The sequence below is a fragment of the Artibeus jamaicensis genome, unplaced genomic scaffold, assembly GCF_021234435.1.
Source record: "Artibeus jamaicensis isolate MK-2021 breed Jamaican fruit bat unplaced genomic scaffold, CSHL_Jam_final scaffold_1019, whole genome shotgun sequence".
Classification (NCBI taxonomy): Eukaryota; Metazoa; Chordata; class Mammalia; order Chiroptera; family Phyllostomidae; genus Artibeus; species Artibeus jamaicensis.
In genome coordinates, this window is record NW_026522025.1 from 2,407,879 (window position 1) to 2,435,630 (window position 27,752).

At 37.8% G+C, this 27,752-nt stretch overlaps 1 protein-coding gene across 1 annotated transcript in view; it reads left to right on the forward strand.

The window, feature by feature from the left end:
- The window catches only part of RNF11 (ring finger protein 11), a 48,679-nt gene that overhangs the window by 18,738 nt on the left and 2,189 nt on the right, over positions 1-27,752 (forward strand). The window contains exon 2 of the mRNA XM_037148767.2: positions 26,497-26,666. Within this exon, the coding sequence (XP_037004662.1) occupies positions 26,497-26,666 (170 nt within the window). The remainder of the gene's footprint in view (positions 1-26,496; positions 26,667-27,752) is intronic.

Sequence of the window (27,752 nt, forward strand, 5' to 3'; positions counted from 1 at the left end):
GGGGTGAATTGGTGTGTCTCAGGTGTCCTGTGTGAGCGAATGTGAGTGTGCCCCGTGATGGAAGGGCATCCTGTCCAGGGCAGGTTCCCTCCTCATGACCTGAGTAGCCAAGATGGACTCTGTTCACCTTCAACCTGAAACCAGAATAAGTGAATTGGAAAAAATTTTCTTAACTTGTTTTTATTAATCTTTCTTAAATGTATGGATAGCTCACATTTATCTAGTACGTAATATTAGACGTGTTTGGGGTCTGTATTTGGAAATTTAGAAATGTTTTTGTGACCAAAAATATGCCATAGGAACTTAATTCTTATTTATATCAATTAGCCTGTGGTAAAATTGTGGGGTTTTTAAAAACACATTTACTTATTTTTAAGATTTTGTTTATTTCTTTTTAGAGAGAGGGGAAGGGGGAGAGAGAGAAAGGGAGAGAAATATTAATGTGTGGTTGCCTCTCAGAGGTCTTCTGCTAGGGACCTGGGCTACAACCCAGGCCTGTGCCCTGACTGGGAATCCAACTAACCGGTGACCCTTTGGTTCCCAGGTGGGTGCTCAATTCACTGAGCCACACCAGGCAGGGCTAAAATTGTTTTTTTGTTTTTTTTTTTAATACTGTATTATTTCATTTAAAGTTGCAGCTTCCCAGAACCTACTGGCGACATCATGGAGTGCATGTATTTTGTTTAGTGTTTTCTCCACTGTTCATTCGTATCCTAGTTTCTTGCCGTTTATTGTGATACTTTTTAAAATGTAGAAAGTAACGTTAGTAGATTTGGAGATAAGAGAGCCCCAAAGCCATAGGTATTGATAAGTAGTCCACTGGGTGATAGAGGAGCGACAATGTTAAAAAAATCAGGACTTTCAAATAAAAGTAAAAAAGGAGGAAGAGGTATTAAAATCATAGAATCTAATGGATCTAATTATAGAAAGTACAACTACAATTAAATTTAAGTGAAAATTTCTAGTTTAAACAGGATTTATTTTGGATTTTAAAAAGTTCTCAAATCTAAATTTTTACAGTACCTTTGTCAACATTTTTGGTTTCAATATACTACCTTTGGTAACACTGTCTTACTAAGATCAATTCTTAACTGGGCCCTTTTCCAAACTTCACAATACTCTTCATTCTCACTCCTCCCATAAATCACTGAAATATTTACTTCTGAGCAGATTTTTTTATCTCAATTTTATTTCAAAATTACTAGATGGGTTATTACACTGTGGAAGTAATAGTCGTGGATTATGTAGGACAATTTGTGTTATTAGGATGTCTATTTTGCTTTTAATTCTTATACCTGGTTTTAATCTTTTTCATTGTCTTTTCTCACTGTCAGATGGTTCTCTATCTACTGTTAATGTGTCTGCCCTTGCAGTACCTCTTCTAAAATTCTGCATATTGGACAATCAGATAATCAAACTTGTCATAATATTTTCTACCTGCTGCCAATAGACATCCCAAAGTCAATGCCTATGAGTAAAGAAATAATTTCATTTGTGAATAAACTATTTTGGGATTTCATACACAGGCATCTTGTTTCTCTTTTTAAGTTAAAAAAAATATTTTTAAAGTTTCCTTGGCACAAATTTGCGTAAGTAAATAAAGTCAGTCTTATCAGGAAATCCACATGCATGTGAGAGTAGAAAAAAAATAAAAGTAAGGGAACCCTCTTTAATATTGAGGTAAGTTTATCAGTGCTTCAGTTTTCACATACCCCCCCCCCCACAGTTTCCTTATCTGGGTTGATTGATTGATTGATTGATTGATTTAGAGGGGGAGGGAGGAAGAAATAAAGGGAGAAAAACATCAATGTGTGAGAGAAACACTGATTGGTTGCCTCTTGCATGTCCCCCCCCCCCAACCCATGCATGTACCGTGACTGGGATCAAACCAGCAACTTTTAGGTTTACAGGACAACACCCAACCCACTGAGCCATGGAAGTTAGGACTCAAGATGCTTTTTATTTATTCCCTAAAACATGCTTTAATTAGTTAGGACTCCTTATAAGAGCTAAATTCTTAAACTTAATGTAATCTTTAGGTTGTTGAATACTTAACCTTTAGGTCCACAGATGCCCATAGGGTCAGAGATAGAACTGCATTTCACTATGACTGACTTCCTTGGTAATCTTATGTATACATTCAAAACCAATATCCTAGAAGGGGTCCATAACTTTCATCAGATTGCCAAAGGGTTCTGTGCCACGGTGAAGGTTAAGGATTCCTCAGAGGCAGTCTCTGAGTTGCAGGTCATGAGCTAATATCACTGCTGCCAGAAACCACAAAGCCTTTGGGGTTTGAGCCCCAGAGTTCTGATGAAGGTGTATGGACCAGGAATTCAGTTAAATTTTTGTTGTTGCAACACTATTAGGTAAATTGTCAGACCTCATTTAAGATTAGGTAGCATGAAATAGGGTCATTTTTAAGTGGCTGAAATTCTGAAATCTATTGAGAAAATAAGTTTGACATATAATTTCTTAGTCGTTGAAAAAATTTTGTATCACAGTCTCAAAAAATTGCTTTCAAACATTTTTTAAAGCTCAAAATGAAAAACACATTTATGCCATGCTTCAGTCTATAAAAATGGAAACAAGTTTCTTATATCTGTATATTCTATTTTTTAAAAGCTCCTAGCTGCGACCTTCTAAAAGTGATTTCACCGCCCGCAGTAGTGGGTTCATGACTTGCAGCTTAGAAAACACTTCATGATAAAGAGCCAAAAAGATAAGATTGTGAAATATATTTAAAATAGTTGTGAGTCCTGTACTTCAAACAAAGTCTCTTAGGAATCTAAACTTGCCTCTCCATAAAAGCATTTTAGAGAGGTGGGTATATGCTTATACCGTGGGGATAGTCATTAAGATGCTTGTGCCAGGTCCTATTAAGGATTTTGGACTTCATCCTAGAGCATTGGAAAGGTAGCCACTAAAGGATTTGGGGCAGGGAGTAGTTACATAAATTGGTTTTCATTTTAAAAAGAGATCTTAGAGACCAGTTTTGAAGAGGATAGTGGGTACGGGATGACTAGTTAGAAAGGCATTGCATTAGCTATAACATGTTAGCTAGGGTGTTGGTGATACAGAGTTATGTATGAATTCTGTTGATATTTAAGCAAGAAGAACAGCGGAACTTAGTAATGGATTATATGGAAAGAATGAGTCCAGGAGATTAGGATATAGAAACCTCAAGGACAGATTAGGGAGAGATTGGCTGGCTGTAAAGGGGTGTAGGAATAAGGACAGTAATAGAATGTGAAATTTTAAAAGTTTGTTTTAATGAAAAAAACCTGTGATGGGAAGGAGCCAGTGAAAAGAAGAGGTTGAATGGACCAGCAGCCAGACTCCATAGTATAAGATTTCTGAGAAGGTGGAAACCAATGGTATGCAGACTTATTAAGATTGGCCTACATAAAAGAAAACAAAATATTTAAAATTATTTTTAATAATTATTAATTAATAATACATTCATGTCAGATCCTACAAGGGCACAGAGATGAAGCATCTTCTGTTCTCCAGCCACTGAGTTCCACACCTTATGGGCAACTCATATTAATGTATTTATGGATCCTCCAAGAGATTTTATACACATGCAAACAATACCCCTTTACACAAAACATAGCCCATTATATCCACATTCTGCACCCTTTTTTTATTTAACTAGTTCCCTACTCAGTGGACACTTAGGTTGTTACCATTCTTTTGATAGTGCCTATATCTTAAGATGAAAAAACTAACTAGAGACATGTAAACCCATAGATAGGCCCATATGTTTGACATTAGGAGAAGTTAAAGTACCCAGATGTTCTGGGTTTAGAAAGCTAGGTGGCCCATTTTCGGGCCAGCCAATGGAAATTGAATGTTTAGGTTAGACCTTCTCCCAGGACCAAACTGGAATAACAACTAAAATATAGAACAATCAACCTGAATATTTAGGTTAAAAGCTGATATGAGGAAACTTAGTTGATCAAATTGAAACCACAAAAGTTGGCATTCGTGCTGCCTGTCACTACCAGACCAATAAGTAGAGACAAGGATTGAGTCTTCATAGGCACTTTCTTCAGATGGCCAGTGATCTGAGATGATGGTGGATGCTTACAAACCCTCAAAAACCATCTTAATATCCCTTTTTGACCCGACCTTTTTATGAGGAGAAGAAAGGGTAGGTGACAGTTCATAAAAAATGTTAATGGGTAGGTAAGAGGTTTGGAAAAAAAGTTAATTGGATAAGAGTAGCAGTCCAGCAGTGATTTTACTAGTACTTCTTTATCCATTGATCAACAATTCTTTATCTGCATCACCAGTGACCTCTGACTGGAACACAGTAGCTCAGATACTGTCTCCAAAGCTTGCAGAACCCCTGGAGAACAAAGGATTGACTTGCTCCTAGAATTACATGGTCATGCATTCCAATTCCTGGAATAACAGCAATCCACATGCATTAGTCACTTAAGCCTATGAATTAAAGCTAAAATCTTTAACTCTTGAGTTCCTCTATCAAAATGGGCAGTAATTATACCTCACCTAAGGAAGTCTGACCAGGCCAGTAAAGCAGATGGGGGAGAGGAGTCACTGGACCAGAGTCCGAGACAACAGCCAGGAAAATTCCTGAAACTGCATGTTTTTGTCATTTGAAAGTCACTTTCAGAAGACCCCTGTAATAGAGAAGAATTAAGACTATTTTTGGTAGCCTCAAATTGGGACCCTTCATTCAAGGTTAAGTGGATCTAGCCCATCTGGAGGGCAAGAAACCCTCTTTAGAGAAAAGACTGAGTTCAGAAGCTCTTTAAGAAGACACGACTGCCTAATTTCCAAAGAATTTGTTTTCTACCATTCTTTTTCAGTAGTAGAACTTGTCATTTTAATCTAAAATAGAAAAATTGGTTAAGTTACAAAGTTGTTTGCAGAGTGACTTAAGACACTGTCAAGCAGTTATAATTTTTTTCAACAAATTCAGTATGTCCATGCTGTTACACTATTGGTTACCATGAGCCAAGTATAAGATACAAATTATGTAACAGGGCACAGGTGCTAGAGGAAGTTTGAGGTGGGAGAACTAACATTTGGTTAGAGTTGTTTGAGGGGGCTTCTTGAGTATCCAAAAATCAAGACTTTCCTTGTCCCCTTGTTTGGATTTTTTGCATATATCCCTTCAGATGGTTTTTCGGTTTCCCCGACAACCATCTAAGTCACAGAAGTGTCTCTTAACCTGGTTTTTTTTTTTTTAATTTAATAACTAGTGAGAAACTGAAAACCATAAATTCTCTTCCTAGGAAAAGTACAGACTTTTGCATGCAATTTTAAGGAATTCATGTATTCCCTTAAGCCCTGGGCCTTAGATTAACAACCTCTGGTTTATTATATCAAACTTTTGTTCCTACCACCTTTAATTGTCCTCTTCAATATATCTAGTCTGCCACAGCCAGGTAGCCTGTTAAAATATAGCCTTTATGTTACAACACTTCAAAGATTCCTCAATGCTTGCTACTTAATATAAAGGCCATTATTTAAGAACATTTGATGTCCTTTACTCTTGGAAGTTTGACTGAATGGATGTGACAGGGTCACACAGCTGTTTCATAACACCAGACTGAAGTAAATATTCCTGATTTATAGTACATAGCATGTTTTACCATTGGGTTTCACTACATATTTCTAAACCAAGAGTAGTTGGTAGTCTCTAAAAAGATATTTTGATGGCCCTAGCCAGGTGGTTCAGTTGGTTAGAACATCATCCCAATATGCTAAAAGGTTGCCAGTTTGATCTCCAGTCAGGGCACATACAAGTGAATTCATAAATAAATAGAACAACAAAGTGATATTTCTCTCTCCCTTCCTCTCTTCTCTAAAATCAATTCAACAGAAGGTGTTTGTTAACAGCCTGTCTCTTTCCTTTTGTAGTTATATACACTTTTAAGAGTAAAAAACAAAGTTAATTTCCACTAATGTGTGTAACTTTGCACTCCAAATTGCATTGTTGAAACCAAATACATTGCTTAGCTAATATGTAGTACCCTACGTGCAAGGAACTCTCAAAAGAATATTAGCCCTGAACCAGCCCCGGTTCAGTTGGGCATCATAAGACAAAGTGAAAGGTTTCTGGTTCGATTCCCAGTCAGGGCACATGGGTGGGTTGTGGGTTCAGTCCTCTGGGCACAACCATCAATGTTTCTCACATCAATGTTTCCCTTTCTTTCTCCCCCCTTTCCCCTCTCTCTAAAAATAAATAAATAAAATCTTTTTAAAAAGAACATTGGACTAAAGTGTATATATATGTGTGTGTGTGTGTGTGTGTGTGTGTGTATTATATAGGGGTGAGCAAAATAGCTATATAGTTGTGAGTACACAAAGCACTGTTTATTCTTATATTATTATTTATTAATTATAGTATTTATTTGTATTACAACTTTAAACCTACTTTTGCCCTGTATATGTATGACTAATTCACTATATCCTAAAACTACATGCTATAGCATAGATGAACCTTGAATACATTAGGCTAAGGGAAAGAAGCCAGACACAAAAGATCACTTTGTATGATTTGATTTATGTGAAATGTCCAGAATAAGAACACGTTTGTGGCCAGTGGCTGGGGAAAGGCAAATGGGTGGTAACCACCTAATGGTTACAGAATTTTATTTTTTTACCCTCTAAGAGATGTTTTTATTATATTAATTTCAGCTAATGAGTTCAGAATTTTATTTTGGAGTGTTGAAAGTGGAAGTATATAGAGATGGTCATTGCACAACATTGTGAATGTACTAAGGGGCACTGAGCTGTTCTTTTTAAAATTGATTAATTTTATATTATGTGAATTTCACTCAATTTAAAGAGTGAAATCATCAGAATGGCCATCAGTGATAATAATCATGTTCTTGGCAGAATTACGTATACACTGTGACTTGCCTCTATATTGCTTTCATTTTCTGTTTGGCTTAGATATTGGATTTTCTTTTTTATTTTTATTTATTTTATTTAGTTACACCAATTTACAAGGTTCTCTTTCCTTTTTATAGATGCAAATTAAATACAATTACATAGAAGTAACTATAACATCATCTCAATGCTCTAATACAAGTACAGTTAACATTTCATTGTATATTTCTTTTATTTTTCCAAGTGAAATGCTTTTATTAAAAAATTTTTATTGTTGCTCAATTACAGTTGTTTCAATCCCCCCTGCTCCCACAGTCAGTCCCCACCCGCCCCATTGCCTATGCCCATGTGAAAAATTTTAAATGATTAAAGAAAAATATGGAAAATGCTACCTCCCTGTCAGAATAAAACATCTCTTAGAGGGTAAAAAAAAATCTGTAACCATTAGATGGTTACCACCCATTTGCCTTTCCCCCAGCCACTGGCCACAAACGTGTTCTTATTCTGGACATTTCACATAAATCATACAAAGTGATCTTTTGTGTCTGGCTTCTTTCCTTTAGCCTGATGTTCCTTGACTTGATCCTTCCCATTCTCTCCCCCACTATCCTCATCTCCCTGCCCCCATCATTGTGAATTTGTTTTTTATTTCCATGTCTCTGGTTCTGTTTTGCTATTTGTTTGTTCGTTGATTAGGTTCCGCTTACAGGTGAGATCATGTGGCATTTGTCTTCTACCACTTGGCTTATTTCACTCAGCATAATGTTCTCCAGTTCCATTTATGCTGTTGAAAGGGTAGGAGCTCCTCTGTCTTTCTGCTGCATAGTATTCCATTGTGTAAATGTACCACAGTTTTTTGATCCATTTACTGAGGGACACTTGGGTTGTTTCCAGCACTTTGGTATTATAAATAATGCTGCTATGAACACTGGGGTGCATAGATATCTTTAAATAGGTATTTCGGGATTCTTAGGGTATAATCCCAGCAGTGGGATCACTGGATCAAAAGGCAGTTCCATTTTAAGTTTTTTTGAGGAAATTCCATACTGTTTTCCACAGTGGCTGCACCAGTCTGTATTCCCACCAACAGTGCTCTAGGGTTACCTTTTCTCCACAGCCTCACCAGTATTTTTGTTAAATTGTTGTTGATTTGTTTATGATGGCCATTCTGACCATTGTGAAGTGGTATCTCATTGTCTCATTGTCATTTTAATTTGCATCTCTCTGATGGCTTATGATGTTGAGCATTCTTTCATATGTCTTTGGGCCCTCTGTATGTGATCCTTGGAGAAGTGTCTGTTCAGGTCCTTTGCCCATTTTTTAATTGGACTGTTTTTTCTTCTTGGTATGGAGTCTTGTGAATTCTTTACATATTTTGGCAATCGGTGTCCAGTGTATCATTGGTATGTTTCTCCATATGGTAGGTTATCTTTTTATTTTGTTGATTTTTTTAAAGATTTTATTTATCTATTTTAAACAGAAGGGAAGGGAAGGAGAAAGAGAAACGTGTGGTTGCCTCTTGCACAACCCCACTGGGGACCTGGCCTGCAACTGAGGCATGTGCCCTGACTGAGATTTGAACCAGTGACCGTTTGGTTTGCAGGCTGCCTCTCAATCCACTGAGCCACACCAGCCAGGGCTATTTAGCACAGTCTTAATGTTGAGATCAGGCCATTCTTGGTATTTGTCTTAAAGAGCATCATCATAAAATAACTCTGTTTTCTTCTTTCCTGTGTTAGGATATGTTACATGAAACAACATGAACAATTAGAAGGCAAGTATTAGGGATATGGTATTGAATGAATAGTGCATTTAAAAAGAAAAGGAAGCACCTGTGTAGAAGCTGCAACAACTCATCCAACTAGAGGATGTAGAAAACCTACCTGGTCATACTAATTTTAGGCCTCCTCAAGAGACCCTGGTTGTTTCAGAGAAGCAGTCTTACAAGATACTTACTCCTTTCACTTCCAGCCAAAATACACATATTTTACTGGGCTTCTAGGGAAAATCTCATGTTAAAATGTAGGCGTTTGCCAAACAAATTTCAACAAATGGTACTGGAACACCTGCTATTCATATAGTACAAAGACCCCTTTCTCACACTGTATACAAAAATTAACTCAAGTAGTTTATATCCCTAAATGTAAGAGCTAAAACTCTTAGAAAATACACCAGTGAGTCTTCATGACCTTGAATTAGGCAAAGCCTTCTTAGATATGATACCAAAAGCATGGGTGACTAAAAAATAAATAAGGATATACATCATCAGATTATAAACCTCTGCTTCAGTAGAAGAGTGCTTTATCAGGAGAGTAAAAAAGTCCATAGGATGCAAGAAAATAGTTATAAATCATTTATATGATGAGGGACTGATGTCTAGAATTTACAAGTAACTCTTACAATTCAATAAAGACAAAACCCAATTTTTAAAAGGGCAAAAGGATCTGAATAGACATTTCTGCAAAGAAGATATAAATGGCCAGTCAGCATGTGAAAAGATGCTTAATATCATTTATTTCCAGGAAATGCAAATCAAAACCATTGGGGTTTGGCGGTGATTTAGAGGAATTGGAAGGAACCCTAATTCACTGCTCGTAGGAATGTAAAATGATACAGGTGCTTTGGGAAAGTTTTGTTAGTTCCTCAAAAGATTGAATATAGAGTTACCATATGACCCTGCAGTTCTGCTGCTAGCTATATATCCATGAGAAAGGAAGACATATCCACACTGAAATTTGTACACAGAAATAATGCTTATAGTATATTCATAACAGGCATAAAGTAGAAACAATCCACTTGTCCATCACTGATGAATGGCTATACAAAATATGGTATATACATATAATAACACAGTATTATTCAGCAATAAAAAGGAATGAAGTTCTGATACAGGCTATAACATGGGTGAAATTTGAAAACATGATTCTATTTATATGAATATCAAAAATAGACAAATCTATAGAGACAGCAACTTAATAGTTGCCTAGGGCTGGGGAGTTTGGGGGGGAATTGGGGAATGACTGCTAGTGGGTATATGGGGTTACTTTTGGGTGATGGTGAAAATGTTCTAAAGTGGTGATAATGGTTACACAGTTTTTTAAAAGATTTTATTTTTATTTCTTTTTAGAAAGAGGGGAAGGAAGGGAGAAAGAGGGAGAAAAACATCGATGTGCAAGAGAAACATTAATTGGTTGCCTCTCACACATCCCCAGCTGGAGACCTGGCCTTCAACCCAGGCATGTGCCCTGACAGGGAATCAAACTGACGACCTTTAAGTTTGCAGCTGATTCTCAGTCCACTGAGCCATATCAGCCAGAGCCAGTTACATAATTTTTAACATACTAAACATCATTGAATGTGTTAATTATATTGTGTGAATTATATCTCAATAAAGGTATTATATTAAATGTAGGCCTTTTACCTTATATTTACCTTTTATCATATTCAATTCTGGGATATACTTATTTAAACTTTTCAGTGCTTTTTAAAATCAGAATGTATATTTTAATTGGTATGTACAATTAATGGGTTGAAATGGTTTTCCATTTAGCCTCAAAAACTGTTATAATCCAAGAAATATACTTCCTAAAGTGTTATTTTGCAAAATTATTTCAACCTAAGTTCAGCAGTCTTTGGAGGAAATTGATTTTTATTGGTTATGTTAGTCCTCACCCTTTAAAAAATAGCTTACAGGCGGGGGAGGTGGATATCTGTTAGAGAACTTAGTGCAGTAAATGTAATAACAGACTTCCTGAGGTCCAAAGCCAACCCTTGGCTGCTACAGACATAATTCTTTTTGGAATTAATATACCTTTTAAGCTTGCATCTTTCAACTCCTTAAAGGCTGCATATATTCTGACTCTGGTTGGTTTTACAAAGAATTCTTGGGCTTATCACTCCTGGCTTTCAAATAAGAATATTATATTTGCATCTTCCATTTAAGGATGAAAGGCAAATTTTAAAATCCATATTCTATTTTAGCTGGTAAAATTTAAAGATAGAATGTTTAAATGAGTAAAATTCCAGTGTTTATTGACTGTAGCAAAGAAGTAGGTCCAACCATAACTAACGCACTTAGTTGGAGGAATATCTCTCTTGGTTTCCAACTGCCCTGGAGATCTGCCCTACTGATAAGCAGTTCTTCATTAAGTGGATGCTGTTTCCCATCTGGAAACCAGTTTGCTGGGTGAGAAGGAAAAAGTAGTCTAACTTAAGAAAGAAAATGGGTAGTGGTGCTTAAGAGATTCATGTCTTAGACAAAGTTAACTCTGAGATGCTTTATTTTAATGGTTAGAATCAGAAAGGTTTCAAGGAGCCAATGCCCATCTCTCTTACTTAGGGGCTTCAGGGTTTTTCATCTGTGGGCTCCCCTAATATCTACTTCATTCAGCATTTCTAATATATTTTTAATCCTTTTAGTTTCTTCATAACCTCAGTTTACACATGCCTCTTAATTTGTTGCCTGATGACTTTTTGGGTCAGTTGATTATTTTCCCAATTCTAATTCTAAGAGAAGAAAGAATCTGATTAGTTCAGCCTCTCTTCACCACTCAGGGGATACAAGTCATCAAATAAATGTTGGCTAGCCTATGGGTCAACTAGAATGTGTGCCTGTCCTAGAATTTGCCAGACAGTGGGTGATTTAGGGATAGTAGCAACTGAGGGCAAGGTAGCTATCCTCTTGTTACTTGCTATCCCTTAGCATCCCTTCACTATGAGGAATTTAGGCTTCATAAAGACTGAGGTCTTACATCTGTCTTGGTCAACATCTCTCTTTTGCCTGTAACAACATCTGAAATGTGATTGAGGTGCCTGGGCTCAAAATGTGACCTTGATTTCAGTAGCCTTGAGATTTAGATGGATGAATAAGCTTATCTAATGACTTGCTTAACGCTGAGTGCCTGTGGTGATAATGCCTACCAACTCTCCTCCAATTAAGATACTGTTTATAACCCTGTATGATAAGTGAATATTTACGCAATGAATGAAAGAAACCAACTTTTTCATTTCTTTATAAAACAATCAAACAAATGTCAAAACACCTCCCTGGAGGCAGTGTTTATTTCTATGTAGATCATTCTGGTTTATATATTTTCTCATTAAATATAACATGCTCTCATTTATCACTATCATAGATGGGAATGCTGGCTTTTTTCCCCCCTCTGTATGTATAATTGTATAATTTATATAGAAATTATCCTTATGATTCAGGAAGTTCATTAATGCTAATCTTTGGGGTTTGGGGTTGATTTGGGGTTTTTTGGCCAAGAATCATTGAACAGCAGTTAGAATGTGCACTGAGAGCATCTATTCCAAATCCTCCATTTTATGGCCTTGAGTTTCAGTTTGGCAAAATTCAGAGAAAACATTCCCAGTGGGAGACTGCAGCTGGGGAGGGGGTGGTGCCAGCAGCAGCTTATAAGGCTGTAAGGAGAAAATCAGAAGAGCTGACTCTTATTTCCTACTGGAGAAAAGGATACAGCTTTTGGTGACAAGCTGCATTCTTTAGCAATGACTTTATTTTTCCTTCACCACAAATGAGACTTGTACTATTTCCAGCCTCAGCACATTACTTAGGCACTTCACCACTGTATTCATTGTTTTAATTTCTGAAATCATATTCCCTAAATTTGGTCCAACTTTTAATGCAGTACCTTTCAGATAGACACATTTACTCTTTGAACTTTCTTGGCTTGTAAACTCCATAAGATTGGGGCTCATTATATTTTTCACAACATTCATCATTTTATAGGTGCTTTGTTATGTGTTAACAAGCAACTGGAATGCTTCAGAGATTTTTCTCATGAGAAGGTCAGATCTTGCTTTTTTGTATGACTGACCCTGTCCTTTTCCTTTGCTCTGCCTCAGCCTGTTTTGTAACCCTTTGTTCCTTTATTTTTCCATCCCCTTCCATGATGCTGCATTTCTTTTCCTAACACATATTTTATAATTTTATAAATTTTTATTTAAGGTAAATGGATTATCTTGTTTGTACAGCGAATTAAAGGATTCAGAAGGAAAAATGTTTAATTTTATTTAAAACATTGTAGCTTCTCTTATTATAAATTCTCAAAATTTAAATTCACAGAGCAAATGCATGTGTGTTTTCTGTCAACACTGAGGAGATGATAGATAAGATTATTACACATTTAAGTAGTTGATATTATCAGGAAGGGGGAACAAAGAGAAATCAAGAAGAACGAGATATCTACCTTGGATGACTAGTGATGTCATGAAAGGAAGGCTAGGTAGGTATTGAGCCCCTGTTTTGGTAGGTACATTTCCTTAGTTATTCCTTGTAGCAGTCTTTGAAGATAGGTATTCTGTTCGTTTTTCTGGTGAGGAACCTTATGCTTAGGGGTATTATAGTTACCTACCTGGTGAATGACAGAGCTGAAATTCCATGAAATGTCTGCTCTTTCCACTATATTTCTCTGTCATTAAACTAAATAGTGGGCATAGATTTTCTCAGTTTGGGAAGGATTGTGGAAGTAGAAAGAGGTAATTAGTTTGGTTTTAGGCATCTTAAAGTTCCTCTGGGATAGATAGGCAGAAATTTGGAAGAGGCAGAATCTTGGTTATAATTTATATGACGTTTTATTGAGTCCCTACTATGTGTTGGATACTATGCTGAGTATATAGTTTACATTGGTAAGCAAACAGACACAGTCCCTACCTTTATCAAGCTTATAGTTTACTGTTAAGGAAATACATTAATCAAATAATTGCACAGATAATCACATACCTTTTTAACCCAAACACAAAATACCTCATGAATTATATTCATGGACATAGTGATGAGGGCAACCACCTGAACCACCCTTGGAGGTGCTAGCATTTATGAACTAATTTATAACATTCCCTTTTGTACTAAGTTCCCTTATACTGTGGAAATAATTAATTTTTAAAATATATTTTTAATTTTTTAAATTTATTTATCTTTAGAAGGGAAGGGAAGGAGAGAAATATCAATGTATGGTTGCTTCTGGTGCATCCCCTGCTGGGAACCAGGCATGTGCCCTGATGGGGAATCAAGCTGCGATCTTTTGGTTCGCAGGCCTGTGCTCAATCCACTGAGCTACACCAGCCAGGGCTCATTTTTAAACATTATTTTGGCCTGGCCCATGTGACTCAGTTGGAATGTTTTCCCCAAAACCAAAGTATTGTGGGTTTGATTCCCAGGCAAGGCACTTATCTAGGTTGTGTGTCTGATCTCCAGTCTGCGCATACAGGAGGCAGCCAATTGATGTTTCTCCCCCTTCTTCCATCTCTTCCTCATTCTGTAAAAGCAAGGGAAAAAATAGCCTCAGGCGAGGTTCAAAAAATAAAATATTATTCTGCACAGGTCTTCAGAATCTTACTTAGGTTCTTATTTGGGGGCAGTGATGGAGGAAGGTATCATTATTTTCGGTCATTCTTATGGAAACATAGTTAGCAAAACAAAAACAACTCACTCTATAACCCCAGTGTTACTGCATGTGCACTAACTTTATTAGGTAGTTAACTATTGGCAGAGGGTTCCAGGAAATGTAAAGAAACCCTGAAATGAGCCCTGGCTGGTGTAGTTCAGTGGATTGAGCGCAGGCCTGAGAACCTAAAGGCTCGCTGGTTTGATTCTCAGTCAGGGTGCACATGCCTGGGTTGTGGGCCAGGTCCCTGGTTTGGGCGTGTGAGGGGTAACCATACATTGATGTTTCTCTCCCTCTTTTTCTCCCTCCCTTCCCCTCTCTCTAAAAATAAATAAATAAAAATGTTTTTAAAAATCAATCACATTTTTTAAAAAAAAGAAACCCTGAAATGAAAACAGACACTGGACTAAGTTAATGGGTGACTATTTTTAGCATTTGTGAGTAACATTTTAAATAGACAACTGATTCATCTATGTATTCAATAAGGAGTAAAAACAGATAATTATCATGAATCTTAACAGTTTGTTAGGGAAGACTGACATTCAGGTTATAACTATGTAAACATAAAATTACATTCATGACAAAGCTGTGAAGGAAAGTAACTTGGTGTATAAGAACCTATAGTAGAGAAGAATGGTTAGTTAGGAAAGATTTCCGAGGAAGTAGTTGTTCAGCTGAGCTCTGAGGGAAGAAAAGGAGGTATTTAAGCAGAGTGGTGATGGAGGAGTTTCATGCAGAGTTCTGTAAAGGGTCTGAAAGAAGGCAGTGGGGCTAGACAGCAACGAATGGATTGTTAGAGGAGGAAGAGGAAGTAGATAGGTAGGTTACCAGACTTTGGAGGTTTGTTAAAGACTTTGGCCTCTACCCTAACAGCAGTGGGAAGTTAGTTGAAAGAGGTGGTTTTTTTGTTGTTGGGTTTTTTTTTTTTTTTTTTAATTTATCTTTAGAAGGGAAGGGAAGGAGAGAGGGAGAGAAATATCAGTGTATGGTTGCCTCTTGTGCATCCTCTGCTGGGAACTGGTCTACAACCCAGGCATGTGCCCTGAAGGAGAATTGAACCTCAATCTTTTGGTTCGCAGGCCCATGCACAATCCACTGAGCTACACCAACCAGGGCTGAAAGAGTTTTAAGATGTGTGTGACAAAGGCATAGGGTTGGATTTGTTTTGAAAGGATTGCTCCTACTTCTAGGTAGATAACAAATTAAGATTTTGTAGCTAATATTGTACACTAGGGAAGAAATGGGAGCTTAGACTGGAGTATTAGCAATAGATGTGGAAAGAAAAGAACAGATTCTGTCAATATTTCAATAGAAAATACATTTACTAGAACTTGGTGGTGTGTTGAATATGGTAGGGTAAGGGAGATGGAAATACCATGGATGTCTCTGTATTACAGAACTAGAAAAAAGGGGTCATTCATTGAGACAGTGAAGCTTTAAAGAGGACCAGATTTTGGAGGGAAGTTGATATTTTGAGTTACTTTTGGGACACTGAATTGGAACTGTCAAGTAGAGCCTAGAGTTTTAAAAGGGAGATTTAGACTGAAATACATATTTGTTAATCATTTATATCTAGTTGGAAATTTTAGCTGTTAACATGGACATAGTTATTAAGGGAACAGAATTGGACAGAAGAAGCCAGGACAAAACCAGTCACATTTGTGACTCCAAATAGTCACATTCTGAGGTATTGGAATTAGGGCTTCAACATACGGAATTTGGGAGAGACGAGTTAGCCCATAACAACATCTCTATCCAAAGACGATTTTGTGTATGCTATATAAAAAGTGTTCAGAATATTAGTTTCTTAAGGGTCTTTTAAAATTTACTTTGAGAAAAGGAATAAAACACAAGTACTGGGTAACTACTATTGTCACAATACTCCTTTTTCCAAGGGACATTTCTAATGAATGTCTCCACATAAACTATTTGAAAACAAAGGGAGTGCAGGAGGTATCCCTCATTATGAACATTATCTAGAATGTTCATCAGTTCCATAGAAGGACTCATGGGACCCAGCATATACAGTGGACCTCAGTTCTTTAATTTAATTTGTTCCAGAAGGCTGTTCAAGAACTGAGGTTGACTATATAATTGTAATCATAGCTATGATTTATTATGGCAAAGAATACAAATCAAAATCAGCAAAAGGAAAAGTTTCATGTATTCATAGCAAACAGACAGAAGCTTCTGAGAGTCCTGTCCTAGTGGTGTCTAACAGAATGCACTTAATTCCTCTAGCATTGAATGGTACCAGTATGTGTAAATAGTTGTCTACCAGAGAAACCCAAGGCCCTGTCTAGGCACTAACTGCCTAGCACATACCAAAGTTCTAGATTCCCAGAAGGAAATCAGGTATTCAGCATGAATCGTATTATTTACACAAAGAGTTTAGGGACAGTAAGCCATCAGTTAGGGAATGATGAGAACTGTCCCAGAATCTCAGTCTTTAAAAATTGTGGTTTTTATATCCCTATCTAAGATTCTATTTCACCATCTAGAGAATACCATTGGATCTCTAGTTACTAAGCAATAACATATATCAGGCCATTTTTAACAGATATGCTGGCATTTAAAATGAGGTGTGTGTGGTAAGAAGGGTGAGGCAACATCTGTCTTTAAAATATCAGGAGTTCTTAGTCATTTTCTTCCCCATGGCTTTCTGAAAAGTTGTATGTAAACTGAAATTAGAATGTTAAATCATTTAAAATATCTAGGTGGTACTTAGAAGGTTTCTTTGGTTTAACAAAAAATATCAGATAAGAAAATGCATCCATAATGAGACTAGCCTCTTAAACAGCACATGCATAGAGACACTACTTGTAAGCAATTTAGTTCTTTTTGTTTGTAATAGGTGTGTTCAAGGATTTTGGAGTCCTTTATTACCCATAGTCTTATTTATACCAGTTGTTCCACAGTGACTTCACGTGTGTCATATCCTGGTGTAGATGGCAGTTCATCAAGACTGGTCAGCTGGACTGGAATTGAGAGTCAGGACGGTAGTTTAGACTGGAAATGGTAATGCAAGGGTTGAAAAACACAGCTGGCAGGGGTTTTGTAACGGAGGCCAAAATGTTTTCTTGTGTTCAGGGACTAGAGCAATTAGCTTAAAGTCTGCAAACCAGAGTCATTCGATGATGGGGAGAAAACTAAGGATTAGAATAACTTACAAATATTGGCATTCGCAAAGCTCATTGATACTATCTTATATATGAATGTATCATCATCCTCTAAAATGCTGCTATTTCCTATATTCAAAGATATGAAGCAGTGTGGCTCAAGTCACCACAGTAAATAGCAGAGACTCTACTCTTTTAATTTTTCAGAGTGAAAATCCTACATTCTTAGATAAAATTGTGTTCCTTTGATTCCTAGGATTCTGTCAAGGTACCCCAGGTAAGGGATGTGGATGCTTATCCCCTCTAGGTGACCATTCCATCCCAGCCCCATTCTACCAGGGTTAAGATTCCTTTGAACAAAATAGTTTTGATTCTTATAAAACCCAGTGAAGTAGTAGACTATTACCACTTCAGATCAGTTAGTTTATGAAAGTGACACTGGAGAATAGACATTCCCAAAGTAAGCACACTGTCCTCTAGTCTTCTTGCTTAGGTAGGAGCAGAATTTGACCTTCCCCCAAATGTACAGTAAGAACTGCCTAAAGTAGCCCACAGGAGTTAATCGAAGGACAGGCAAGAAAAGGTAGGGCTAGACTTTAGAGTTTATTTTTCTACCAGTAATAGAATCTGTTTTTACAGGGGATGTTTGTAGATGGATTTGATGTTCTTAAATTCTACTTGTTATTGAAATTATAAAACCTTTATTGCAGGTGAAAAACCTTTATAGAACCATTTATTAGAAATGCCTTATTTTGATGGCTTCCTTGAAATGTTATTTCAATGTACTGTTCTTCAAAGTGATGTAAATGGACAACATTCAAGTCATTTAACTTACTAATCTTCTTGCTATCCAGCAACCAAACATAGTGTAGTAGAAACTACTGGCTTAAAGGGAGACCAAAATTTTAATTTCAACATTGTTGGACATTATGTGACTCAAGGTGGGCAAGCTTAAGTTGATAAAAAGAGAGGGTTGGTCTTAGATGAACTCTTAAGACTCTTTTTTTGAAAAATTGTGCTTGCCTCTGCTTATTTATTTATTTATTTAGGGAGGCAACGGAAAGAGAAAGAGAGAAAAGGAATCAATCTGTTGTTTCACTTATTTATGCATTCATTTGGGTGATTCTTGTATGTGCCAGACCAGGAATCGAACCCACAACCTTGGAATATCTGGCTGATACTCTAACCAATTTAGCTACCTGGCCAGGGCCCTTTTTTAAAAAAATTAAATTTTATTTATTTGAGTTTTCAGCTTCATTGAGGTATGATTGACATAAGAAAATTGTAAACCCAATTCATTTCTCAAAATATTGGGGCACTGTTCTATAGTCATATACTATTAGAACTGTGATAATAATAGCTAACTATTTAAAGAGCCTTTATGTGTTTGTTTCATGTGGTACCAGAGACACTTAGGGAAACTGAGGCTCATAGAGGTCAAACTTGGTCAAGGTCTTAAACCTAGTAAGTCACAGCATAAAGTCAGTCTTTTTAACCCTGAACCATGAAACTTCTCTGCATTGAAAGTTTGCCTGTCAGCAATAAAACCTTGAAGGGGTGACTAGCTAAACAAGAGATGCAATGGCTATATTTATAGTCGTTAACAACTAAAGTTGCTTTCATATACCCTATGAAGCCTAGTAAACAGTTATTTTTTTAGTGCATAAAATAGGGCTTTAATATACATGTTGCATATAAAATGTTCTGAGTTTGAGCTACAAATTGAAAATTTTTGTGTGTGTACAAAGTTCATTTAAAAGAAAATACTAATTTTTTAATTGTTTATAAAGCAAAAAATTGCCTGTTGTCATAGTGTAGATATACAGGGCTGAGAGAAAGTTTTCAAGCTTTCCCAGAGAAATGCAGTCATTTGGGTACTTCCTCTGTGACAGCTAGAACAGTTGACAGTTTTCGATGATTGCACATGTAACAGAAGTTCTCTGTATTCAGTATAATCTTCCTAATTCTCTTCTAGGTAGACAACACCTATATAATTCAGCTGAAAGTTAGAGGCAGAGTCTCTCAATACTGGGTGTCAGAGAGGAGGAATGGGGAAGGCTTCCATTCATGTCAACTTATTGGACAGGTAGAAGGTTTATCAGTAGACCTGCAGGGAACGGTAGAGGAAATAACAAGAGCAAAGACAGTAAGATGGAAAAGCATGGAACTTATAGAAAACAGCTAGTTCAGCTACGATAATAGGTATAGCTCTTTGAATGTAGTATTAATGGTTATAATAACTACCATTTGTAGAGGTTCTCCAGGTCCAGAGTTCACCAGCTTTTTCATTTTAAGGGTTATAACAATCCTGTAAGTAAGGTAGGAGCTAATCCAGATAGGTTAAATACGGTCACTCTGTTAAGTGGCAGAGAAGTAGCTTAAGCCCAAGGTTGTCAGGATCCAAGAGGCATTCTTAAAGTATTAATGAATTTATATGGAAATTTATAAAACATGAAACTTTGAACTACTGGTAATTGTACCAGAGAATACACTGTTATTTGTTTATTAACAGATTTACATTTGTTCTGAATCTCAGAGAAAAGGAATATTTAAAGTCTTACACTGAACTATCTTTGACAAGAAACTCAATAACTACTGTCAGAAACAGGGTTCATAAAGGATACGGCTAATTTAAAGGGACATAATGGTATCTTTAGACGATGTTGTGGTAAAGTTTTTTTCTCCTAACTTTTATCTGTCTGAGACTTCCCCCTAAAATTTCTCTTTGGAAAGGATATATATGTTTATATTTGCACCTTTATAAATTCTCAGGATGGATGCTCTCTCATTTATTTTATTTTGAACCACAGAAGACATTAGCTCAAAACAGCCTCAGTTCTAGCTCTGGATGATTATAGAGGTCATTCATTTCACGGAATTTTTTTTTAAGATTTGATTTCTTTTCAGAGAGAGGGGAAGGGAGGGAGAAAGAAAGGGAAAGAAACATCAATGTGTGGTTGCTTCTTGCGTGCCCCCCGCATTGGGGACCTGGCCTGCAACCCAGGCATGTGCCCTGACTGGGAATCGAACTGCCAGTGCTGAATCCACTGAGCCACACCAACCAGGGCAGCACAGAATTGGTTTTTTAAGCTTAACACAAATTTAGCAGTTACTTCTGTAAGCAAAAATCTCATAGTTGCAAATGTTGGCTGATATTGTAAACAAATGCTTAAATTGTAGAGATCATGAGTGATCCTACAGGATGAATGGAAATAGCATTTTCTAATGTAATATGAGTAAGTAGCTGTGATTTAACATTATATCCCCCGTGACAGTTTCATACATGGATGCAAAGCGATATGTCTCAGTTTACTTAGTGGAGACGTTCTTTGGAAAATAAGTGGCTCAAATAGTTCTAGCCACAATGAAATTATTAGGTCAGAGATGTGCTATCTTAGGCATACCTCATTGAGGTGTCTTCTCAAATGTCTCATCAGAGAGGTTTTCTCTGAGCATCTATGTAAAGTAGCAACTTCCACCACTCTAGGAACTTTATTTTTGTTTATTCTCAACTCCCCATCACCTGACCCATAACAGATACTCAGTGGATATCTCTGGAAAGAATACATGAAGAGTATGAATAAAATTGTTCTACAAATGTGAGTAGAAAAGCAATATGGCAATATGTCTAAATACATTTTAAATAGTAATAATATGATAAGCTGATATTTGGCTATTTAATTTCTATCCCTAAAAGCTATGTATTGCATTTGGGAGGAAAGATGGTCTCATTTTGACTCACTCAGTTATCATATCCAAATATGTATCCAAAAACCTAAATGAATTTTACAAAAGTTTATTGCAACAAATTCCAATCTTTTCAGGTAAAGAATAAATTAATTTTAAGGTTGCTGTCTATATAGAAAGAAAAAATAAAATTGCTAATAAGAGTATGTAATGGCCAATGCTTTTCCCCCTCCATTTTCCATGTCTATTACTTTTTAAATTATGTTTTTGATTATGCTATTGCATTTGTCCCAATTTTCCTCCCTTTGTCCACCTACACCCAGCACCCCCCACTCCCTTAGGCAGTCCCCATACCATTGTTCATATCTGTGGGTCATGTGTGTACGTTCTTCAGCTCCTCCATTTCCTATACTGTACTTTACATCCACATGGCTATTCTGTAACTACTTATTTGTACTTCTTAATCACATTAACTCTTCACCCATTCTCCCACACCCCCCTCCAATCTAGCAACCATCAAAATGCTCTCTATATCCATGATTCTGTCTCTGCTCTTCTTGTTGGCTTAGTTTGTTGTTTAGATTCAATTGTTAATAGATACGTATTTATTGCCATTTTATTGTTCATAGTTTTGATACTCGTTTTCCTAAATAAGTCCCTTTAACATTTCATATAATCATGGTTAGGTGATGATGAACTTCTTTATTTTTTTCTTGTCAGGGAAGCTCTTTATCTGATCTTCGATTCTAAATGATATCTTTGCTGGGTAGAGCAATCTTGGCTGTAGGTCCCTGCTTTTCATGACTCTTGAGAAATCAGCTGACAGTCTTATGGGAACTCCCTTGTAGGTTACTAACTGTTTTTCTTGCTTTTTAAAAAATTCTGTCTTTATTGTTAACCTTTGGCATTTTAATTATGCTGTGTCTTGGAGTGGGCCTCTTTGCACCATCTTGTTTGGAATTCTCTGTACTTCCTGGACTTGCTTATCTATTCCTTCACCAAATTAGGGGAATTTTCTTTCATTATTTTTTCAAGTGGATTTCCAATTTCATGCTTTCTCTTCTCCTTTTGGCACCTCTGTGATGCAAATGATGAAACACTTAAAGTCGTCCCAGAAGCTATTCGCGTTGTCTTCATTTCTTGTTTGTTTGTTTGTTTTGTTTTGTTGTTGTTGGTTTTGATCTCTTTTCTTCTTGTTCTGATTGGTTGTTTTAGCTGCTTATGTTCCATATCATTGATTTGATTCTTGGCTTCATCTGCTCTACTGTTTCCTTGTAAATTTTTTTTTCAAATAGTATATCCTTTCTTGCTGACAAAGGGATCTTTTTTATGCTGTTGAGGTCCTCACTAAGTTCCTTGAGCATTCTTGTAATCATTGTTTTCAGCGGTGCATCTGATAGATTGCTTATCTCCATTTTGTTTAGTTCTTTTTCTGGAGTTTTGATCTGTTCTTTCATTTGGGCCACGTCTCTCTATCTTCTCATTTTGGCAGCCTCCCTGTGTTTGTTTCTATGTATTAGGTGGAGCTGCTATGATTCACTGTCTTGGTAGGGTAGTCTAATATAGTAGGTGTTTTGTGGGGTCCAGTGGCACAGCCTCCCCTATCACCCAAGCTGGGTACTCAAGGTGAGACCTTCCTGTGGGCTGAGTACACCCTCCTCTTGTAGTTGAGCTTTGATTGCTATTGGGAAGTCAGTGGGAGGGGTTTACCCAGGCCAGTCAGCTACAAGGACTGTATGTGACCACAGACCACCAGCCTCTGCCCTCCATGGAAGATCATCTGTGCAGGGGCAGGGTGGTGGTGCCCTAATGTGGTCTGTAGCTGTCCACTGGATGCACAGGCTCTGGGCTTTCCCAGGTGGTGCAGGCCAAGGTCAGCCCCAACCTGTCTTCTGTCCCAGGCCACCCTGCATGAACTATAAAGCAATCTGAGATGGCTGCTAACTTTTGCTGGGCTTGGAGCTTCCCAAGCAAAGCCAAGCTGTAATCCTAGGCTGGCTGGCTGCTCCTAGTGCTGGGCCTGGGGCCACTGAGCAAGAGTTATGAGGCCTGGGTACTAAAAGTCAGCTGCTTGTTTGAAAAAATCTAGGAAGTTGTGAGTGTGAACCAAGTCCTGTCATTCATATGGAAAAGCTATGGTTAACAACTTGGGTGGAACAGAGCCTCAGGGGATCTCCAGGGTGGGGCAAACAGTGTTAGGTTGATAGAGTCTCAGATATGCCACCTGCTTGCTGGCTGTATGGCTTTGTAGGCAGAGGGTTCATCAAAGGGACAATGGCCTCTGCCCACCTTTCTGACTGGGAGAAAGCGGCTCCCTAGCTCTCGCCTGATGCCAGGCACTTCACTTCCTCCCTCTGTGCCATGGTTACCTTTCAAGCTGCCACCCCCATGCTGGAGCTCAGAAGGAGTGAGTCTGAGTAAGTTTTTGTATGTGTTCTTTAAGAGGAATTGCTTGGGACTCCAGAATTTTCTTGTACCAACTCAATCCCCACTGGTTTCCATAGCCAGAAGTTATTGGGACCTATCTTCCTGGCACTGGAACCATGGGCTTTAGGACCTGCTGTTGGGCTAGAACTCCTTGCTTCTGGGCTATTCCTCCTGAATCTTTGTCCATCACGTGTCAATGTGAGACCAGCCCATTATATGTCTCCATCAGTCTGGATGGATGTGGTTTCTTTATTTTTTTTATTTTATTTTTTATTTTAGTTGTTATTCAAGTACAGTTTTCTATCTTTTACTCCCATCCCAGCTCACTCCCCCCCCAGCCCTCCCCCCGCCTTTTATTTCCACCCACCCTAGTTTTTTTCCATGTGTCTTTTTAAAAATATATTTTATTGATTATGCCATTACAGTTGTTCTATTCCCCCCTTCATGCCCCTCCACCCTACACACCCTCTCCCCCACCGTTCCCCTCCCCATTTAGTTTATGACCACGTATCTCAAGTTCTTTAGATTCTATATCTCCCCTACTATTCTTGCCCTCCCCCTATCTATTTTCTACCTACCATCTATGCTACTTATTTTCTGTACCTTCTCCCCCCTTCTCCTTCTCCCACTCCCCTGTTGCTAACCCTCCATGTGATCTTCATTTTTATGGTTCACTCCTGATCTAGCTGTCCTCTTAGTTTGCTTTTGTTTTAGGTGTGGTTCTTAATAACTGTGAGTTTGCTGTCCTTTCACTGTTCATCTTTTTTATCTTTTCTTAGGTAAGTCCCTTTAACATTTTATATAATAAGGGCTTGGTGATGATGAACTCCTTGAATTTGATCTTATCTGAGAAGCACTTTATCTGTCCTTCCATTCTAAATGAAAGCTTTGCTGGGTAGAGCAATCTTGGATGTAGGTCCTTACCTTTCATGACTTGGAATACTTCTTTCCAGCCCCTTCTTGCCTGTGAGGTCTCTTTTGAGAAATCCACTGACAGTCTGATGGGAACTCCTTTGTAGTTGACTGTCCCCTTATCTCTTGCTGCTTCTAGGATTCTCTCCTTCATTTTAATCTTGGCTAATGTAATGATGATGTGTCTTGGTGTGTTCCTTTTTTTTTTTTAATATTTTATTTATTTATCTTTAGAGGGGAAGGGAAGGAGAGAGGGAGAGAAACATCAATGTATGGTTGCCTTTTGTGCGTCCCCTGCTGGGAACTGGCCTGCAGGGAACTGGTTTGCAACCCAGGCATGTGCCCTGACTGGGAATAGAACCGCGATTGTCTGGTTCGCAGGCCTGCGCTCAATCCACTGAGCTACACCAGCCAGGGGGTGTGTTCCTTCTTGGGTCCAACTTCTTTGGGACTCTCTGAGCTTCCTGGATTTCCTGGAAGTCCATTTCCTTTGCCAGATTGGGGAAGTTCTCCTTTATTATTTGTTCAAATAAGGTTTCCACTCGTGGCTGTTCCTCTTCCCTTTCTGGTACCCCTGTAATTCAGATGTTGGAGTGTTTAAAAATGTCCTGAAGGTTCCTAAGCCTCTCCTCATTTTTTTGAATTCTTGTTTCTTCATTATTTTCTGGTTGGTCATTTTTTTCCTCTTTCTGGTCTACTCCTTCGATTTGAGTCCCAGTTTCCTTTCCATTACTATTGGTTTCCTGTGCATTTCCATTCATTTCAATTAGTTTAGCCTTCATATGTTCCTCTAATTTGTGACTGAAATCAACCAGTTATGTGAGCATCCTGATCACCAGTGTTTTGAACTGTGCATCTGAAAGTTTGGCTATTTCTTCATCGCTTAGATTTATTGGCTCTGGGGCTCTAAGTTCTTCTTGAGCCATGTTTTGATCTGTTCGTGCCTGTTATGTATGAGGAGCGGAGCCTTAGTTGTTCACCAGTGTGGGGCCACCCAGGTCGCTGGTTTGTGACGCTGTAGGTGTGGGCAGGGTCAGAGAGGGACAATGGCGGTTCCCTCTGCTGCTTCCTGCCACTGGGCCCTGCACGGTCTGTCTCACTGCTCCCTCCTTCACCGGTTTATCTGCACGCAAATGTGTGATCGTGGCCAGCCCTCAGTGGGTCCGCCCGCTTCTCCACACCTGGGATCAACCTATGGCTGCCGGTGCGCCTGGGTTCTGGGCCCGGGTCGGTCTGGTGGATCTTTCCAGCCCAACCCCACTCTGCTGCTGGCTCTGCCCCTCTTACCGGTTTGGCTGAAGGGTTCGTTGTTGTCAGACTTCCGTGAAGTTCAATTTTCTGTGGTTTTGGCTGCATTTTTGTTGCTAAAACTTTGTTGTTTTTAAATTTGGTTGTGGGAAGAGACACAGTGCTTCCACCTACGCCTTCATCTTGGTGGAAGTCTTGTCCATGTATCTTTTATACTTGTTTCTGTCAACCCTTCTCTTCTTCCCCTGAAATGGATGTGGTTTCTTTAATTTTGTAGTGGTAGGGCTTCCATTCATCTTGATTTCTGATTGTTCTGAGTGATGGTTATTTTATATTTCAATTGTAATTTTAATGTGGTTGTGCAAGAAGGCAAGCCATGTTTACCTACACTTCCATCTTGACTGGAAGTTTTGACCAATTTTAATGTACATAATGTAATGGTATACTGAAGCCACAAAACTCCATTGTGACCTTCAGGATATTGCATGCAGTTTACTAGATGAATTAATTATATTGATTTATCTTATCATGTATCAGGAATGAATATATGTCTGGGTTTTATGGTCCTCATGGAGAAATATTTCACATCACATTTCATACTGGTTTTTCAGGGAAGCTTGTGTTTATATCCTTCAAAGTAGGTCAGATATGCTAAAGTTAAATAGAAATAAAATAGAATCTCATACCACTGTACTCTAGCTCAGGCTACCTCTCCCCAGACTCCTGTCCTTCCTCCAGTGAAAAATAAAAGAAACAAAGGGAAAATATAAACCCAGAAAACAGATTTTTAATAAAATATTTTTTCTCCATTTCTTAAAATTTAGGAACAAGTTCCAGTTCCGGTCTATCATCCAACACCTAGCCAGACTCGCCTAGCAACTCAGCTGACTGAAGAGGAGCAGATTAGGATAGCTCAAAGAATAGGCCTCATACAGCATCTGCCGAAAGGAGTATATGACCCTGGAAGAGATGGATCAGAAAAAAAGATCCGAGAGTAAGTTCTAATAAATTTATACATGTTTCAGAGGTCAATACCTTAAGAGATTTTCTTTCAAAAAATACTCCCCTGCATTTTAAAAGTCAGATACTATAATCATTTAATGCAAGAGAATATTTAGATGTAGCAATGTAAGAAAATTTTATATATAAAAACAGCGGTAAACCATTTTATATGTTGCTTGTGTCCATTTGGATGAAAGCTGATGTCAGTTAAAAATGATCCATCTTTGTATGAACTAGTACCAACACTACCTCAGCTGAGAAAGCAATTTGGCAGTGTGTCAAGGACCTTCAGGTCTACTGTACCCTTTGAGACAGTTAATTCTTGAGGTTTATCCCAAAATGTGTGCTTCACTTCAGTTTTTATAGCTTTATGCATAAAGGTATGCACCATAGTTTTATTAGGTGAAAAACAACAGTAGAGATATAGTTAAGTAGTAAATTATGGTATAGGAATACTTTGGTTGGTTATGTATGCATAAATCAGTTGGCTTATATAAGTAAATCAGTCAATCAGACTGAGAAAAATTCACTAAGGATTTTTAGTGATATAAGGAAAATCTTGTATCAGTCTCTTGAATAATTTTATTAAGCCTGATGAGTTGAATATAAAATTTTACTTCTCGGGAGTTTTTGTCCTCAGAATTACTGTCTGAAAGCTTCTAATGAAGACAGCCATGCTCATTTTAGGTTGAGAGTGGTCTTGCCAATTCAAGTATGGTGTAATTTACTGTGTTGATGTTTGACTGTTTGAGCCATAGCACCATTTAGTGCTAGCACTTAAGATCACAGCCTGTCTAGAATACTGACTCTTGAAACACTGTGGAATTGGGTTGCCTTTTGAACCTGAAGAAAAGCGTGGTCAACTTGAAACTGGGGTTAATGAACAGAATTCCAGCCTACAGCAGCCCAATAAATAGGCTGAAATTAGTGTTCTGTTTCTATATGTAGTTATTAAAATGAAAACTGTCTTACTCCTGGACTTAGACTAAAAACTCAGTTCATGTAAACTGAGTAGTTTCCTACCTAAAGCATCACATTCTCCTTTCACTGTCTTCTACATGTATCTGTTTTACAAGCG